General features: G+C 41.0%; 1 protein-coding gene across 1 annotated transcript in view; it reads right to left on the reverse strand.

Moving 5' to 3' along the window:
• GABRG3 (gamma-aminobutyric acid type A receptor subunit gamma3) overlaps positions 1-20,244 on the reverse strand; it is a 606,025-nt gene extending 585,781 nt beyond the window's left edge. Inside the window, exons 1-2 of the mRNA XM_063090201.1 lie at positions 20,192-20,244; positions 15,100-15,248 (exon numbers count right to left, since the gene is read on the reverse strand). Coding sequence (XP_062946271.1) covers positions 15,100-15,248; positions 20,192-20,244 — 202 coding nt within the window. The remainder of the gene's footprint in view (positions 1-15,099; positions 15,249-20,191) is intronic.
• Between the last annotated feature and the right edge of the window lie 368 nt (positions 20,245-20,612).

The raw sequence follows: 20,612 nt of genomic DNA on the forward strand, positions 1-20,612 counted from the left end.
AAGGAGACTGACTGAGCATGTGCAAGACTATTTTACATAACAGGGAACCACCCTCAGTTGAATATTCATTAGGTCACATGAACATATATTAGACAGTGAACCGGTAAAAGCTGCATGCCAGCAGAAGGCAGGGCTGTTGCTCACTCTCTCTCAGGCCAGCTCGCACTCTGCCTGTGGAGTGTGTATTTCTTAATTTTGTATTAAACTTGGTCTGGGTCCTGTTCAGACTCTAGAGCTATGCTGCACTCTCTCTGTGAAATCTTATTTGTTACGTTAAACCTGTTCTAACTTTCAACTGTGACTCTGCTCTTGAATTCCTTCCTGTGGCAGAGTCAGGAACCTGGTAAGAGGATGGGGTTGGTTGAGGTCAAGTATTGGGCCTCCCCAGATTCTCTCCTCCAGCATCAATAACCACCTCCAAGACACATAAACATCTATTAATAAAGGGAAAAATCTAACTGGCTAAGAGGACTTAAGGACAACCATTGGCCAATAAGTAGATTATGCTGACATAGGCAAGAGCACCACTAGGTAGCTAGGATAAAAGATGAAAATAAGGGGAAAAAATCTGAGTGGAGACATCAGAGATTGTTGCCTACTCTGGAGGAAGTTAACTTCTCAGAGTTAGTATAGGTACATCATTAAACAAACAAAGGATCAAGCAAACAAAAACAACATAAATGCTTAGAGGATGGAGGATTAGTACCCAAAGTTGCTACAATACTAGGGGTCTTCAAAAAGTTCATGGAAGGATTTGTATTATCTTTTAATTCAATTTTTCCGTGAACTTTTTGAAGTACCATCATATATTATCTAAAGTGCCAAGTTTATAAGTAAATTACAAGAAATGCAAATAAATAGGGAAGTGTGACCCATACACAGGAAAAAAAGAGCAGGAAATAGGAACTACTCTTGAGGGGTCTCTGATGTTGGACTTAACAAAAACCTCAAAAGAGCAATGATAAATTAAGTAGGTTCAAACAACTCAAGGAAACCACATCTAAATAATTAAAGGAAGGTATGATAACAAAACTTTGTGAAATAGAGAACATCAATAAAGAGACAAAAAAGATAACAAGGAAATTCCACAATGAAAAAGTGCAATAACAAAAATGAAAAATTCATAGGAGAGGTTCAACAGCAGATTTGATCTAGAAGAATCATCAAACTTGGGGATGACTCAATAGAAAGAACAGATTCTGAAGAAGAGAGAGAAAAAAAGAATGAAGAAAACTTAACAGAAATTAAAAGAGATGTGTGGCATCATGAAATGGGAACACCAGAAGAAAAGGAGTTAGATAAAAGGGGCAGAAAGTATAATCAAGGAAATAAAGTTCAAAGTCTTCCCAAATTGGATGAAAACATTAATCTACATATTCAAGAAACTTGACAAATTCCAAGTAAGATAAACTCAAATTCATATCCAGCCACAACATAGTCAAAAATCTTGAAACTAAAGATAAAGAGAAAATCCTGGAAGCAGCAAAGAACAACTCATCACATACAAGGGAGTCTCAATTAGACTAACACCTGACTTATTATCAGAAACAATGGAAGCCAGGAGGCAGTGAGATTACATATTCAAAGTGATGATTATAAAAAACTATCTTTCAAAACTAAGGTAAAGATTCCCAGATAAAACAAAAACTGAAAATTTGTTGCTAACAGAACTGCCTTCCAAGAAACACTAAGAATATTCTTCAGGCTAAAAGCAAGTGACCACAGATAGTAATATAATTCTAAACAACAACAACAACAACAAGGATGAGCCCTAATAAAGATGACTATGCAAGTAATTACAAAAGACAGTCTGTGGGAGACATTCTAGATTCAAAGATACAAAAAGTTTGAAATCAAAAGATGAAAACTGATAAGCAATGCAAACACCAAACAAAAGAGATATGAAATAGCTACACTAATATTAGGCAAAATACAGTTTAAATAAAAAATGACATTAGAGATGAGGAATAATTCATAATGATAAAGGGTCAGTGCATCAGGAAATATGATAAAAACAAATATTTTTGCACCTAACAACTCAGCCTAAAATAACATAAATAACTGACATAAGTCGAAGGTTAAAAAGAAAAATTTAATATATAATACTTGGAAATTTCAATTCTCTGCTTTCAATAACAGAACAACTAGACAGAAGACCAAAAAAGAAATAGAAGACCTCACAGTATGAAAGAATGAGACATAGACTTCTACATAACACTCCATCCAATAACAGCAGAAAAAACATTTTTCTTAAGTGCACAAAGAATATTCTGGAGGACAGAGCATATGCTAAGCTGTAAAATAAGCCTCAATAAATTTAAAAGGATTGAAGTCATATAAAGTATGTTCTCCATCCACAATGTAATTATATTAGAAATCAATAACAGAAGGAAATCTGGTAAATTAACAAATACGTGGAAAACAAACAACGTACTCCTAAATAAACAATGCATCAAAAAATAAATCACCCAGCAATTCCAGTCCTACATACATACTTAAGAGAGGTGAAAACAATGTCCACACAAAACTTGTACACACATATTCACAGCACCATTATTCAGAATATCCAAAACTGAAAAACAACATAAATAAATGCCTTACTGAATTTTATTATTAACTGATTAAAATATAAACAAAATATTATAAAATATTATTTGGCAATAAAAAGGATAAACAAATGAAATACTGATACATGCTCACATAGATGAAATTTGAAAACATTATGCTAAGCAATCTCAAAAATCCACACGTCCTATGAATTCCATTTATATGCAAAGTCAAAATATGCAAGTCTATAGTGATAGAAATTAGATTTTTGGTTACTAAGGGCTCAAAGAAAGGAGGTAAAGACAATGGAGAACAACTACTAATGAGTAATTTTCTTTTTGGGGGGTGATGCAAATGTTCTAGACTTAAATTATGATTGCACAATTTGTGAATATACTAAAAACCATTGAATTATATATTTTAATTCAATAAATTTTATAGTATATGAATTATATTTCAATAAAGATGTTAAAAAAGAAGGCAAAACAAAAATATTTTCAGGCATACAAACACTGGAAGAATTCATCACTAACAGTCCCATTCTAAAAGAAAAGTTAGAGGAAGTCCTTCAGGTAGAAGGAAAATGATAAAAGATGGAAATACGGATCTATGCAAAGTAAAGAAATGAAATGACATCAGTGAATTTGTATATATTTACATATACCCTTATATATAAGACTATTATATAAGGACATATGAGGGTAATTCAAAAAAGTTCATGTAAAGATTTGCGTTACCTTTTAATTCTATTTTTCAATGAACTTTTTGAAGGTCCCTCATGTGTGTATATACACACACATGTATATCCTTAAAAGATACATATTTAACCAAAGTAATAATTATATAATGTGGGATCTAAAACGTATGTTTAAGTGACATGCATGACCACCACAGCACAGAGTGTGCAAGAGAATAGATGGAAACACATTACTGCAACATGCTTATAGTATATGTGAAATGGTATAATATTACTTGAAGGTAGACTTGATAAGTTAAAGAGGTATATGATAAATCCTTAATACAACCACTAAAATAACAAAATAAAGGGTTACTACTAACAAAAAAAAAAGGAAAACAATCATAAAAAAGGGGGAAAAGGAACAACAAAGGGAAGGACCAACAGAAAACAAACAAACAAAAAAGATCACAGACAAATCTTGCTATATCAATAGTCACAGTAAAAGGTCTAAAGACTCCAATTTAAAGGCAGAAATTGTTAGATTGGATTAACAAAAAAGAAATCAAGACCCATCTATATGGTGCCTACAAGAAATACAGTTCTAACATATAGACAAACATAGGTTAAAAGTAAAGGTACGAAAAGATCAGTACATACTAACATTAGTCAAAGGAAAGGTGGAGTGCTACTTTAATATCAGACAAATTAGATTTCACAGCAAAGGATGGTGTCAGGTATAAAGACATTCATTTTACAATGATAAAGTGGTCAATTAACCAAGAGGACATAAAAACCCTAAATGCGTTTACCCCTAGTAACAATGCTTCAAAATCCATGATTCAAACACTAATAGAACTAAAGAAAAATAGACAAAGCCACAATTATTGCTAAAAATCTCAATACCCCCACTCCCAATAGATTGATAGAAATAGATAATAAAACATCCAAGTAGACTTTCACAAAAGTATGGACCAACTTCACCTAATTGGTCCCATCTATAGAACACTTCACCTAAGAACAGCTGAATACAAATTAATTCCAGGTGACCATATATATTCTGTGCCATAAAACAAGTCTCAATACATTTAAAAGGATTCAAGTTATTCAAAGTATATTCTTTGACCAAAGTGTAATTAAATTAGAAACCATTACGAGAAAGATATGTGGAATAAATAACTTCAAATGTTTGGAAAATGAATACCACATATCTAAATATCCCATGGGTCAAAGAAGAAATCAAAAAGAAAATTAGAAGGCATTTTTTTCCTGAATATAAATGAAATAAAAACACTGAAATCTGCAAGATGCTGATAAAGTAATGCTAAGGAGGAAATTACTAACACTAAACAGGAAAATGAGAAAAGAAGTTCTCAAATCAAGGACTTCATCTTCCACCTTACAAAACTAGAAAACCAGCAAATTAAACCCAAAGTAAGCAGAAGAATGGTAACAATACAGATCAAAGTGGAAATCCGTGAACTAGAAAAAAGAAAAATAGTGATGTTCTGCTTGGGTAGGTCTTGGGCTGGGCCCTGACTTCTCTATTTGAAAAGCTCTCCAGGTGATGCTGCCGCAATGCCAGGTCTGTGAACTGTTGGACTAGATTCCTTTCAGAGTCCCTTCAGACCGTGACCTTCTAGCAAGCTAAGATCTTTGCATTTACATTTGTCCCTCAAGTGTGACTCAGGAGCACAACAACCTGATCAGCACGAGCACAGTAACAAGTTATAAAACGATGCGTAGTGCTGTGGATTGACTGAATTGTGTCCCCCAAAGTCCATGTATTAGAAGCATGATTTCCACTGTAACTGTTGAGGGTGGGAAATCCTATTATGGTAATAATTAAAAGGTGGGGTCTCGAAGAGGTGATTAGATTGTAGGGCCATGCGGTAGTGAATAGATTAATAATGGTGGTCAGGGGTGTGTGTTCCCTGGACTTTGGACTTCCTACCCTCTGAAACTGTAAGCAATAAATTTTGTTTTCTTACAAATTACCCAGTTCCAAGTATTTTGTTATAAGCAAAGAAACGGACTAATATACATAGGATATTTGGGTCAGGATGTTAACTGCAGACTGATGAAACACCGACAGCTGAGAAGAAATCTCAATATAAGACAAAGCTTTTATGACCATGGAGTTGTCTAAGGGCTCTGTCCAGTCCCAGTAAAACAGAGTGAAAGCGTGTGTGAGACTGGGAAGGATGGCAGGCAATCTCCCTGCCAGCTCACGATGGGCTAGCTGTCATCACCTGTAATTCTTACAGCAGGCCTTGGATGCAGGTTTAATTGTCTCATGTAGAGACAGAAACTTGCAGGCCAGTGAATCTGCTGTAACTGGAGGAAGAACCCATTATGAGTCCAGATCTTTCCTCCCTCAAACACTCCAATCCACATGAAGCTGTTCTGCTCAATTCCTGGAGTAGCAATGAATAAACATAAGAAACAGACCATCCGTTATTCTAGGAAATGAACTGAACATTCAAATCAAGTCCAATCACTAGATTATACCTAGGGACATGCGTCCCATGTTAGCAAATCACATGTAAGAAAAAATAAAATATTTATAGGTCGAAACCTCATTATACATTCCCTATAAGAAAAAAAAAAAATTCCTAACAAATTTTTCATCAACTGAAGAATTGGGCAGGCTCTCATGCGTCCTCTCCTTACACAGAATTCTGCTTCCCTAACAGTAGGTCGTGGCAAAGCCCTGCATGCTAAGATGTGTGTGCGAAGGGCCACTGCCCCAGACATGGGGAATATGTAGGGAAGGGTCACCTGCCACATGTGCTCAGCTGATGTCTTAACCCAGGAGCCTCTAGGTGCCTAATGATTCTCTCATAGCAATGACAGGTATAATTTCTCCACAAAATCTATTCTCCACCTTCCTTATGCATCCAAATTAACTTTGTGAGAGAATCAGTTAACTAACTCTACAGTAATAGCTTTCACTTCAAGCACAGCAATTAAGAATGTCTGTTTCCTCTCCTCCTACATCTGTTCTGAGAGTGGAATGAATACATTTGAATTATTTTCTGGATATACTGTAATTGCTGGAAAATGACAACTCGCCGTCCGTATGGTAGGCTGTGGATTTTAGGTGAGGACTAGCCAGGCTAAACTACATGCCCAGTCGATATGGTTATCTGATGTGACCTGAGTCAGTCAGAGGGGCAGTCCAACAGTCAGTGAGTGACACGCCCGGGGCAGTTAGACTGTGGGCCACCAGCAAGGATGGATGGAGGGACTCCAAAACACCCCACACTCTACCTCCACTCTCTCTTCCTGGGACGCACAAGCACCCACACCTCAACATTTGTACTTCGTTCCTTTGGATCAAAGTACTGTATCTCCTGTTTTTCTTAAAATATGAAAACAATCAGGATAAAAGACAGTTGTATACATCCATTATTCATCATAATATTTTAATAACATATTTAATTCTTTGTACAGCCCTTCACCTTTCAAAATTCTTTCAGTGTTCCAACATAAACTCTCAGAACCTGGGGGCAGGACGTGGCAGGAGGTGCTCCATTTACACACACCAGGAGCAGCACAGAAAAATGAGGGGACTCTCTCTGCTTCCCATCCAGTCCTCTCTCGGAGACACCACATCTGTGACCAGCGGCTGTAAGCGTGCATCATACAGTTCTACAGCAACTCAACTATGCTGATAACTTACTCTGAGAGAGATCAAAGAGCCGCATAAAAAGGCTTGTTTAAAAATCATACTTTAGAGCCCACTTGTTATTGCTTTTAGTTGTTTTAAAATGTACTATCTGCAACAAAACTAACTCCTGCCTCATGCGGGCATCACAGTCCCACTATTCAGTCGTTTTCTCTTTCCTCTTCCTCACCGGGGAACACGGCCTGTGATGGGCAGGAGCTCCTCCTCCTCTCCACTGCTCGCAGGGATCGTCTGAGTCACCTCCACAACCTTAAACCAGCACCCATATGTCATGTCCTGCCCTGGCACCCTCCTCCAGGGCTCTGACGCAGGGGGGTATGTGGGCACCCCGGCAGGGAGAAGGCTGGGCGCCTGACTCTGCCCTGGCCAGATTACAGCAGGGACACGCATCCCTTCCCCACCCGTGAACCAGCTTCCTCTTATCCTGGAGTTCTTCATTCCATATTTAGAAGAAGTTCTAACTAAACTTGGGAAATACGCCTTAGAAAAGCCAGGAAAAGAAGTTCAGATATGCGAAGTTCAGAAGAGGAACACAGAATAAAGCCCTGTAGCCACGAACAGAGTGAATAGAAGATTATCCAGATGTTCTGCCAGAATGAAGTGAACCCATCACTCACTTTCACGCATTGCCCACGTCTTCACAGTGTTCATTCACCTTTAAAAGCCAAACATAAGCTTTTATTTTTGCCAATATGATTGTATTTGACATAGCCTATCCAGATAATGGGGAGGTAATTTGTATTCTCTAATAATCTATTTTCACGAGTGGTTCAAATTTTTTGAAACCCTAAAGGGAGATAAATTCACTGAGGTCATTTCCCTTCCTCTTCACAATTTTCTTATTAAAAGGTTTATCCTCCTCCAGCCGTTCCTGGCTTCCATGACAAGATCTGTTCTGGAGATAAATGACACCCCGCATAACCCAGAACCTGTAAAGGACACGGCTGAAGCATTACTTACAATGACGGATAGTTAAAGAAGGGGAACTAAAACAGATACATCCATAATTTAAAAGTTAGCTGAGGGGAGATAATACCTAGGAAACTAGTCAGTGTTTTTAAAACATAATGATCACGGTTTGTATTATGAAAACTTATTAGAGGATTCCACGCAGATATGTTACTTCCATGCAACATAAACAAGTCTGCTCAATTCCTTCTATTTATTGTTAACAGTAACAGTGATGAGACCATTTACTTCCTGACGTTGAACCCTTCTGGCTGCAGTTGGACTACGTATGTTGGCAGATGTCAACATACACGTATGCTTCTATAGTTAGCAACTGGGAACTGTGCCCTAGAAAAAAGAAAAGACCAATTCTCAGCTGTGAATTGTGCACAGTACACAATAATGTAGGAACTGCTTCATGATCACACAGCCTCATGTTGTCCTCAAGAGAGTCCTTAAAAATGTGCTATCTCTGTTTTAAAGATGAAAAACCTGATGCTAGAAGAAGCCCACCCACCTGGTGGGAGGTGAGGGAGGTGAGGGAAGAACCAGTTTGGAACAAAGGCATGAGCAAGCATGGCAGACATGGCGGAAGAGTAGAGATGACACCAACACCAGGGTCCAAAGGAGGACGCAGGAGGCTTGATCGTCCTGAAGCATGTGACATGTGATTTACAGAGTGTCAGGAAAGGAAAGGGGAGAAGCAGGCAAGAGCCAGATAATGGCTTGCTCTACATCATTTTAAGGGGCTTAGACATTATTCCAGAAGCAAAGTGGAATTTTCAAGGGTTTCAAATTAAACAGGTTTAATTTACTCCACTGTGGACGAATGCTAGTATCTATTCCTAGGTGCTATTTGGAGATTCCCTTCCCCTTTCCCTCACCCTGGAAGAAGTCAGGTGTGGGGAGCTCCACGCTGCTCCCCAGCTGGCCCAGCCGGGGCAGGGCAGGTGCAGAGGGACCTCCCACTCAGTACTGGCTGAGGGAGAGGTGAGGGATGAGGTGGGGGGCAAGTAAACTGGCAACCCTGTGCTGCACATTACATAAATGAGTTCACTGGACCTCGATAAGGAGGCATTATTTGTTATAACAAATGAAATAGGCTAGATTTGAAAAAGTCATGAGAAGAGAAAAGGAATTCAGATTTTTACAGGAAATTCTGCTTTAAAGCAGAGCCCTTCTGAGCCATGAAAGAAAATAGTGTCTGATTCAGTATCTTTTACCAGGAGAGCTTTACTCTATTCTCTGAAGGAATATCAGCAAGATGCTGGATTCTGCCAATCAGACATTATTTAGCATTTAAATGAGACAGGAAGACAAATCCTAAGATGTCCTGTGATCGCGAGGACGTTCATCAGCTAGTGTGCTGCCTGTGACAATGTACATGGTGGAACTTTAAAGTCATGAAACAAAAAGGAGCATCCTTCTCTTTATAGTTTGATATTTAGTTTTTTTTTAAAAAAACTCTTTCACTCAAAAGGCACAGAGCTCTTCTCACATGTGAAAATGACTTCTGAGGACCAAATGACAATGCTTTAGAAAAGTTGCCTTCTTTAAAAGAAACATTCACTCTTAGTGTATATGTATGCAGTTTTATTTAGAAAATCCACAATTCCTTACATACACAATGGGAAAATAAAATCTGTAGAGTTGTGAACTCTGCTTGCCTGCTGCACATGACAGAACCTTCCAAGTGTTGTGTTGGGGCTAGGGGAGGTCCTGTTTTTGAGGAGACTTGCCTTGCAAGTCTTGCCTTGCAAGTTGCCTATAGGTAAGTAGTGCCATGGCTCAGCAATCTCCAAGGGATCTGGCTGGAGGCCGAGCCCACCACTTTGTACCCAGGGCCAGCTCTCCACCTCAGAGGTGGAACTGCTGCCGAGAGACACCATGGACAGCAGGTGTCTCACTGTGGCCAGGCACAGGGGAAGCAAAGTGCTAATGGCATTCAACTTGCCCAGAAGAGCACAGAGGGGGACTTGATAATCTCTGCTCTGAGGTCTAGCAGTGTCTGGCAATCAATGAGGAAATTAGTAACATTTCTAAATCATCTCTTTCCATACAAATGCAGGACTGCTGCACACTCTCCACATCGGATAGACCTTTTCTATAATTATGATGGGAAAAGCTGTGGTAATAACTGAATTTATGAACCTTGCACAATGGTAATTCAGAGGCATCACTCACTGAATAAAGATTTTAAAGCTGGAAGGAAGTTTAAGAGTAACCTGGTCCTTCTCCCTCTCTTTGGAGAAGAGGCAGCTGAGGAACAGAGAGATGACCCAGCTTCTCCAGTGCCATGCTGACACATATTTCAAGCTGTCTCCAAACCACACCACAAGGATTTTGAAGTTCTGTGCCTACTGGAACCAGTGTAGTTCTAGGTCTTGCTACAGATAAGCTAGAGTCCTGAGCTCTGAAAAATGGAGGAATGTGTGGCTAGGGTGGGTGTGAGGGGTCACAAGCCTCCACATGAACCCAGGAAGAAGCAGAAATAAACCGTGGCTGGGCGCTTCCTGGGAACATGTGTCTCTGCTGACCCCACGGCCCCTTGCCATCACTGTGGAGACTGTGCAGCCTGTGCCAGCAAGTGTCTGCACCACTCCTCTCCTGGCCAAACACATCATTCTTGTCTTGGGTCAGAATCTATATTTTAATCTATCAATTGTTAATCTACCAAAATAATTGATAGAAAACTAGACAGAAAATATGCCAGAGTGTAGAACAACCTAACAACACTATCACACAACAGAATCCAGCACATCCAACTGCTGCAGAGTACACATGCTTTGGAAGTGCTCATGGAACATTCACCAAGACAGACCATACCCTTAGCCATAAATCAAACATTAACAAATGTGAAAGACATGAACTCATTTAGAGGATGTTCTCTGATCACAATGGAACCAAAGAAAAAATCAAAAACAGATAACAGGATAATTTCCAAACACTTGGAAACTAAAGAGATACTTCTAAATAATCCACGGGTTAAAGAAAAAAAAAAATGTCCAGGGAAATAAAAAAATACATTGAACTGAATGAAAATGAAAACACAACACACCAAAATTTGTGGGCCGAAGTAAAAGCAGTGCGGAATGAACAATTTAGAGCATTAAATACTCATGGAAGATTTCTTACATGAAATAAGAGTGGAGCCTCAAATCGAGAATAATGTTCTACTTCAAGAAGAAGACCAAAAATACAACCAAAGCAAGCAGAGGAGAGGAAATAAAAAAGATAAAACAAAATTGAATAAAAATGAAAAAAGAAAAACAACACAGAAAAATAATGACACAAAAGGATGGTTCTTTGAAAAGGTCAATGTAACAAACCTCCAGCAAAGTCCCTGACATCAGAAATGAAACGGGAATGTTATTACAGGCCATGCAGATGCTAAGAAGATTAGAAGGGAATATCGTGAGTGAGTCTACACATATAAATTTGACAACTCAAAAGAAATGGACCAATTCCTTGAAAAGCACAAACTAGCACAACTTACCTAGTATGAAATTGATAATTCAAATAGACTTATGTCTATTAAGGAAATGAATCTGTAATGAAAAAACAACCAGAAAAGAAATCTCCTGGCCCAGAGGGTATCACTGGAGAATTCTACCCAACATTTAAAGAATTATCACAAACACTTACACAACTTCTTCCAGGAAACAGAAGATGACGGCATTTCCCAATTCATTTTATGAGGCTGGTTTTATCTGATACCAAAACCAAACAAAGACAGTAAAAGAAAGCAAAACAACAACAACAACAACAACACAAAAAAAAACCTACAGGGCAATGTCCCTCATGAACAGACACGAAAATCCTTAACAAAGTATCAGCAAATAGAATTGAACAATACATGAAAAAAAAGTTTTTAAAAAAGAAAATTTTAAACACCATGGCCAAGTGGGGTTTATTCCAGGGATGCAATGACAGTTCAATATTTGAAAATCAATTGAGATGACTGATCCATATTAACACCACATAATCATATCAATTGATGCAGTAAAAGCATTTGGCAAAACACTCATTCATGATTTAAGAAAATTCTCTCAGAAAACAAGGAAAAGAGGGAACTGTCTCAAGTGTATAAAATCTATGTACAAGATACCTCCAGCTAACATCATACTTAACAGTGAGAGACTCATGCTCTGCCCTAAGATCTGGAAGGAGGCAAGGACATCCATGCTCACCATGCTCTTCACATGGCGGTGGAAGTTCTAGCCAGTGCGATAGGCAAAAGGAAAAAAAAAGAAGCAAAAGACATAGATTGGAAAGCAAGAAATAAAATTCACCTTATTTGCAGATGATATGACAGTGTACATAGAAAATCCCAAGAAACCCACCAAAAAAAAAAAAAAAAAAAAAACCCTCCTTAAACTAATAAATGAGTTCAGCAAGTCAGAGGCTATGACATTAAGACACAAAAATCGGTTCGATTTCTGTATACCAGCAATGAAAACAGGGAAAATAGAACCTGAAAATATAGCACCACTCACAATCACTCCGAAAAGTAGATATAACAAAATATATTCAGGACTGGTGATGGAGTTTGGATGTGTTGTCCCCTCCAAAACTCATGTGGAAATTTGATCCCCAATGTGGCAGTGTTGGAAACTGATTGAGTCATGTGGGCAGATCCCTTATGAATGGATTAATGCTCTCCCTGGGGGCAGGGGGATTAATGAGTGAGTTCTCGCTCTATTAGTTCCCGCAAGAGCTTGTTGTTTATAGGACCCTGGCACCTCTTCTCTCTCTCTTGCTTCCTCTCGCCATGTGATCTGCTCGTACCCACTGGCAGCCTGCTACTTTCCGCCATGAGTAGAAGCGGCCTGAGGCCCGTGCCAGATTCAACCATCCCAGAATCGTAAGCCAAATAAGCCTCTTCTCTTTATAAATTACCCAGTCTCAGGTATTTCTGTTATAGCAACACAAAACAGACTAAAACAACTGGTATGTTAAAAACTATAAGCCACTGACACAAGAAATTAAGGAAGATCTAAGCAAACAAAATTCATGGATTAGAAGACTCAACTAAAGATGTCAATTCTTTCCAAACTGATAAATAGGTTTGGCACAATTCCCACCAAAATCTCAGCAAGATTTTTTTGTAGATATAGATAAGATGATTCTAAAATTTACATGGACAAACAAATGAACTGTAAGAGTTACAACAATGTTGGAAAAGAGGAATAGAGAAGCTGAATTTCTCTATCCATTTCAAGACTTACAGCTACAGTAATCAAAACTATGGGCACTGACAGAGTGACAGACTCAGAGATAAACAGAACAAAACAGAGAACCCAAAAATAGCTCACACTCGTCAAGTCGACTGATTTTTGGCAACTGCATATAAGCAATTCAATAGAGGAAGGACAGTCTTTCCAACAAATGATGCTGGAGTAATTGGATATCCATGGAGCGGGGGGAGGGATTAGATCTGAACCTCATACCTAGATTTTATATAACAATTAACTTAAAACAGATAATGAGTTAAAATGTAAAACATAAAATTATAAAAGTTTTAGAGGAAAACAAAGGAGAAAATCTTCAGGAGCTAGGGCTTCATGAAGAGTTCTTAGACACTACTCCAAAAGCACGCTCCATAAAAGAAAAATCAATAAATTGAACTTCATAAGCACGAAAAACTTTTCTTCTGTAAAAGATCCTGTTAAGAGGACAAAAAGAAAAGCTACAGATCCGAAAAAAGAATCATATCTAGACTATATAGAGAATTCTCAATACTCAGCAGTAAAAAAAATAACGTCAAATAATCTAATTTTTAAAAGGAAAATAACATAAGGAGATATTCCAATGAAGAGGATATAGTGATGGCAAATTAGCACATAAAAAGAGTTCACTATCACTAACAAGTAGGGAAATGCAAACTAAGACCACAGTGAGATATCAGCCTATTAAATATATATCTATTAGAGCCTCTAAAATAAAAAACAGTGACAATACCAATTGCTGATAAGGCAACAGAGTAACTGGACCTCAGATATTGCTGGTGGTAATAGGAAATGGTATGGCCACTTTGGAGAAAATTTTGGCCACTCCTTACAAAATTAGACATATATCTTTCATAGGACCTAGCATTTGTCCCAGAGAATAAACTCCCATGCTCACACAAAATCCTGTATACAATGTACATAGTCGTTTTATTTGCATTAGACAAAAACTGGAAACCACCAAAATGTTCCTCAATAGGTGAATGGATAAACAAACTGGGATACTCCAAACAATAGAGACTACTGTTCAATCAGAGTTACAGGAGGTCACTGTTTTGTACTAAACTCCTGTCCTAGGCCCCAGCAGACCAGACTAAAAACCAAAACGAAGCCACCCACAGTCACCAAACTCAAACTAAGCTGTTATCTGATAATCATGAGAAAGAGGGAACAGCCAATTTCCCAAGCAGGCCAGTTTGAATCTTCAGCAGGTGTGGTGATGAAGCTCCCTCTGCGTTAAACTTACACAGAAGAGCTAATCTGAAGTAAACACTCTTTGATTTCCTGTCGTTCTGTCTCCCTGTTCCTGCCTTACAAGAAAAGTAACTTTGAAATGACCAATCCATTTTTTTTGTTCTTTTTCTGCTTTCTTCAGCCTTTTACTGTCTATAAAACCAGCCTCTTCTGCTCAGCCCTTTGGAACACTTCATCCATTTGATGCGATGAAATTGTTGCCCTATTCTAGAATCCCAAGTAAAGCCAATTGAGGTCTTTAAACTAAATTTGTTGTAATTTTGTCTTTTGACACCACTCAACAATAAGACAGGCTACAGATACACACGATGACTTTCATGGATCTCAAAATCATTTTAAAAGGTCCATGCAGATAGTATGTATGTGATTCCATGTACACAATATTCTCAAAATGACAAAAATACAGAAATGGAGAACAAATTAGTGTCTGACAGGGGTTAGGAATTCTGGGGGAGGGAGGTGGTTTGACTATAAAGGGACAGCAAGAGAAGATCTGTGTGGTGATGAGACAGTTCTGCACCTTGACTGCAGCGGTCATCATACAGATCAACACATGATAAAATGACACGGAGCCACACAAACGGACTGTACCAGTGTCAGTCCCCTGGTTTTCATTCATCCTACAGTTATAAGGCATGTGATGAGTACAGGAGACATCTCTGTACTATCTTCACAACACTATGTGAATTTATAATCACCTAAAAATATATCATCACAGTATATTTTTTATTGGAGTAACAAACATCAACACTCACTTCCAATATCCGGCCTCAGCTTTTTATCATATTCTCTCAGCAGCTTGTTGAGAATAAGAGTCACGTCAGTGTCCTGGGATTTTGGAGCCAGGACCCACTTTTGGTTTGACGATGAGTCTTCATATTCATCCTCTTCCACCTTCCTGGACCTACAGTAATGGCACAAAACATGACGTATAAGTTGCAGCAATGGTCTCAGGAAATGCCTTAAGTTTGTCCTATCCAAGTACCACTGAAATGAGCAGAAAGTCCCCAGTATCCTCAGCCCAACCATACATGCTACCTCCAAAATTAAAAAAATAAAATGAAACACAAATTAGGAAGAATTCAATGAAAAGAATGCTACAGCTATTAAAATGGCATCATGTTTTCATTAAATGTCACAGAACCATTCCATGTTCAAGTTAAACTACAGACACTGCAATAGGTAAATTAGTGTCAGAAGATAACCAGCAGGCAATAAGCCATCCTTGGATCCACCTTGAGAACCTCTGAAGGTCATGGCACAAACCTTCCACAGGTCTATCATATGGTAACTATATCGTGGTGTTTCCACCCCCACTGCCAAGACCTCATTTCAGTTGAAGGTGAGGCTAGTGTTTGCAGAATGGACTCATCTGAACATTGTTGAGTCTGACTTTTGTGCTTCTCATGGAGAGTGGAATCTGGAGGTCTAGGCAGACATGCAGACATTATGAAGTGGTCTGCTTTGACAGCCCTCATGGTGGGACAAGGACAAATATGTTGTCTGTGGACTGGTGAATGCCCTCTGGCAATTTTATATGCCTCCGTCAACATCAACACAAACTGATTCACTTCTTGCAGAGCAGGCTAATACAGACATTAAGAGTGAAAATCTTTCTACTATGTCTTCAACATTTTGGCTTCTTAAGGAAACGGGTCCAAGTGAATGCTTGGGTTTCTCTGAACTTGTTTCCTGCAGGACTGAGCACAACAGCCTCCCCTCTCTGGTGACACACACTGACAGGAGCACCTGAATGGACAGGCCTCCAGGTGACAAGCTTGTGCCAAAGGGGTGTGAAGCCACCGGGCCCAGAAGCAGAGTCTCTTTCTGCCTTACAGCAGCATTTCCAGTTGGGTGGCCACGGATGCTGGAAGAAAGCTCACACAACAAGCCAGCCTCTTCCTTCCCGGTTTGTCAGTATATGTGCGCTGACGACTTTTTTCTTCACAGAAGAGAACAAAAAACAGAATAGAAAATTGCATTGAGATATATTTGTCCTAACTGGGTATGAATTTGTTTCTGTTTAGCTTCCCATACAGGAGCCAAAATGTTAATTCCATATCAGGGCACTTGTGCTTCCAGACATAAGTTCCTTGAAGTTAATTCTTTAAACTATCTAAATGATCTACAGTGAACATGTAATTAATGAAAAGAATAAACTTTTTAAAGTTCATTCAAGCCTTCAGGATCATATGTATACATGTATATGTACATATGTAACATATACATGAGTCTTGAATGAGTGTTAAGCAGCCATAACAGACTGGAGCGTGGTCAGCTGGTGTAAACCTAGATGAACATGCACACGTACGTGAGATTTTGATAATGAGTACATGGCACATGTCTGCACAATGGCTTCCCCACCTGTTTTCCTAGGCTGATCTTAAACTGTAACTCTACTTCTTGAAAACCTATTGGTGAGAAGGTTAAAATAAACCATCCATAGAAACTATAAATTGCTGTGGATTTTTATTCGTGCCGAACATTCACCATCAACAGGAACTTATAAAATTGGAGACACATATTCAATAAGAGATACGCTGCATTTCATTATGTGTAAAACTGAACCTTTACAAATAATACTACAGAATTTTAAATATTACTCTAAAACTTTAAAATATTTTATGTGAACAAGAGTATCATCAGGAATGTTAATTTCATCATCTCACAAAAAGAAAAGAAAACAGCCAAAAGTAGGTGAAGCAAATGGGCATCTGGGACCACGTGATGCCCACAGCACCTGGCAAACCATTCCGGGGCAGAGGACTGGTGGACTGCCCACCTCAGCAGAATCATGCCCAGCCTTCTCAGGACACCTTTCAACTCAGCCAAGGTGCCCCTCCCTCTGCTGTCTCCTCTTTCCCTCACCCCTTCCCTTGTCTCCTCCTCCCCCCACCACTGCACACCAGGTGGTCTCCGCGCTGTTATTTTCCATTGCCCCAATGGTCAAAACTACACAGGCTGAGCACACTGACAAAGGCTTTGTCATTTTCTACACACACACCCTTAGTTTCTGAAAATTACTTTGAGCTACTTCAATAACAGGTATTAGAATGAGCCTCATTCTCCCTCTAGTGGTGATGAGAGGGTTCTCCTGAAATTGCATAAGCTTCTTAGTGGCCAGGGCAGGTGGGAGTTGGGGGGATATAGAAAGGAAAAGTGGAACATTCTCTCACCCACACCCCTTAGGAGGTACAGCAGGATCCCCCGCTCTGTGGCTGAGCTGGGGTGGACAGAGGGCAGAGCAGGGTTGAGATGCTCTCAGCCCCTCAGCTACGAGCACAGGACCCTCTCAATCCTGAAAATGAAACAGAAGTCTCACTGTGCTGCAGACCACCAGCCCCATGGGAAAATCTCTGCTTCGATAAAAACCAAATCTCACCTCAGGGAACCACTAGAATGTGAAAAAAACAGAAATTTCCTCTTTTTTCTAAATTCTAAGTGAGTTATAGATCATCTTTATGAGCATTCTGTTACTCGGATTGTTGGATCCTAAACACCATCACTCCAATTAGCTTTTTCTTGATGTATTGTCATCATCAGACAATTGCTCAGCCCTCAGGTGTTACTTTCATGTCTTACACCTTCTCTTCAACTAGAAGGACAGACACAAGGCCTGAAGTATTTTAAACATTAAAAGGAGCTCCTAAACCTCAGAAAGCAGTTAAGCATCCTCCAGCCATCACCAAGGTCCAGGTGGGATTTAGTGCATTTTACATATAATAAGTTCATCTTATGGGTGTCAAAATGGGGAGCTCCGCCTCCACCCCCTACCCCCCCAGGTTCAGCCATCACCACAAAGCACAACTGTCAGAACCTTGTCCGGGGAACTTCACCACCAGGAATTAGTTCCGGAGTGCAAATGAGAACCCTCTCAGAATTAGTAACAGCTCTGAAAGATGACACTGGATGTCCAACTACTTCTCATGTCCGAAAACCCATTCAAAGAACAAAGACACTTTCAAAGGAGAGGTATATAGCAATAAAGTTAGACAATTTGAATTTTTTCAAGTGATATGCAATCTCTATTATGAAGGCCAGGGAACCAAACCAGATAGAGAACATAGTAAAATCATTACATATGCCTTGGCAGAACGGAAGGATGGAGAATCCTAAGTGATTTTATGTGTATTTGGGAATCCCTAGAAACCTGACTGTTTCAAGTCAGACACTAAGATATCTTCCCACTAAGCACATAAACTAATGAGAACAATAAGCAGTTTTCCTTCTAGAATGTTGAGTATCTATAGAGCTAAACGTTGATTATCTAATATCTAACCCTGCAGGTCACTTCTGAGTTGGTGGCAATTGAAATGTCGTATGGAGATGACTTCAAGCCTCTGTGTTCTGCCTGCTGCTGTCTACTGCCTCCCGCTTCTAAAAAGAGATAAAGACATCCAGGCAGAATAAACCTCAAGAAGCGCATTCCCATTTCTATTACCAGGTTTCTCCTTAGACAGGAAGAAACTGCTTTGCCTCACTGAGAGAGTTGCCTGTGAGTCACTGGTGGAGTCTGTCTCTCACACTCTCAACTCAGTAAAGTGGCTGGAGGGAAGGCCCAGAGCTTTCTTGTTCACGGTAAGCACCTCTGTCAAGAAGGGGCGTGAGAACTGGGTGTCCCCTCACGTTTTGTAGGATTGATTAATGTGTCTTCCTCTTTCCTTAGTTCTTCACAAACATGAACGAAAACGCACAACCTGGCATTGCCTCCTGACAGCTGCAGGGCTTAATAGCCCTAAGGGTGCTCTCTAATTCCTTAGCTCCCAGACTCAGGAAATGGAGAAGTGTCAAAACAGGAGTTTTGGGGAGAAGGGGGGCACTGAGATTCCTAGGGTGGAGATAGGGGAAGAAGCTGGAGCTGCTGTGGCTTCAAAGCACAAGACAGTCTCAAGCTCTAGCCAGAGATCCAGCCTGGGAGACAGAATTAGACAAACCAAACCCAGAATCTCCAATTGTGTTTATAGCAACAGGGTTTAACCCTTCCGGTCCCACTGCCCTCCTATCCTCAGGAGCCCTCTTCACCTCTTCCTGGAACGTTCCTAAGCTCTCATAAGCTGGTTGGTGTTCTGGGAGGGAGGTTAAGGGTATTTTTGGTGAGATAAATTCTTACATTACCAGGCAGAAGCCTTACTCTCCATTTCAACACGCATGCTTTATGGAGGTAGGTGTGTGTAATGTTCATCTATGTGAAAAGTGGCTGATCTAGAAGATGTGTGTGTGTGTGTGCGCGTGCGTGCGTGCGTGCGATTGCAGGACATGGGAGAGGAGTCCTTTCAGAGAAGCAGAGCTCTCACCTACCCACCTGACCCGCCTGGCCCCAATCCCTTTACCTGCCTCCAGCCCATTAGCTTTTGCCCAGTCTAATCTAAACTAGGCAGCTAGGAAACCAGGACTCCTGGGTCCTGGGAAATTTCTGAGTAGTACAAATGATAGAAGATCAGTCAATGTGTATGTGTAAGCCCCTGGAACATTTGGGATGGGGATAAGGGGTAGATAAGGAAGTTGACAGGGCCGCTGCCCTGTGATGTTGATTTTCAAAACCTCTTAAAACCACCAGATCTCAAAAGCGTCAAGAGAAGGGCCCATTAAATCTTAGAGTCCCCACATTCCCAGCTGCAGAGAAGGCTGCAGCCGCCCTGCCGCCAGGAGATGCAGAAGGCCGAGTCCGGAGGAGATGGGACAGGTGAGGTGCGGGCTCTCCTCCCCAGCTCCTCGGCCGTGCCGCAGCCCAGCCGACGGCGGGGCGCGCCTGGGGCTCCGGCCAGCAGACAGCGACCCCCCCCCCCCCCACGTCGCCCTCCCGCCCAGCTCAGGGCCTCGGGGAACGCGGGGTCTCCGCGCACTCACCGTGCGTGCAAGCCCGAGAAGAGGCAGAGCAGGAGCAGCAGCTTCGGAGCCATGGTGCGTGGGCCCGTGGCGCGGGGTCCGAGGCCCCGGCCGGGCGCGGCTTCCTCCCGGCGCGGGCCTCGCCTCCGCCGGCTCTCCTCGCCCCGGCCGCCTCCGCCGCTGCTGGCCGCGGCTTGACGCGGCTCCGGGCCGCGCAGCGGGACAGGTGTCTGCTCCGGCGGCTGGCCGCGCCCCCGACGGCCGCGGGTGTGCGCGCGGCTCCGCGGGGCGCACGCGGGACGCCGGGTCCCCGCGGCGCGCCGCCCCCGCCCGCGCTCTGGCGCCGGGTCCGCGCAGCCTGGGGGCGGGAGCGGGCGAATGCCGCCCCGGGCCCCTCACCCCGCCGCCCCGCGCGGCGCCCACCCCGCGGGGAGCCGAGGGC

Source organism: Cynocephalus volans, chromosome 3, assembly GCF_027409185.1.
Source record: "Cynocephalus volans isolate mCynVol1 chromosome 3, mCynVol1.pri, whole genome shotgun sequence".
Taxonomy (NCBI): Eukaryota; Metazoa; Chordata; class Mammalia; order Dermoptera; family Cynocephalidae; genus Cynocephalus; species Cynocephalus volans.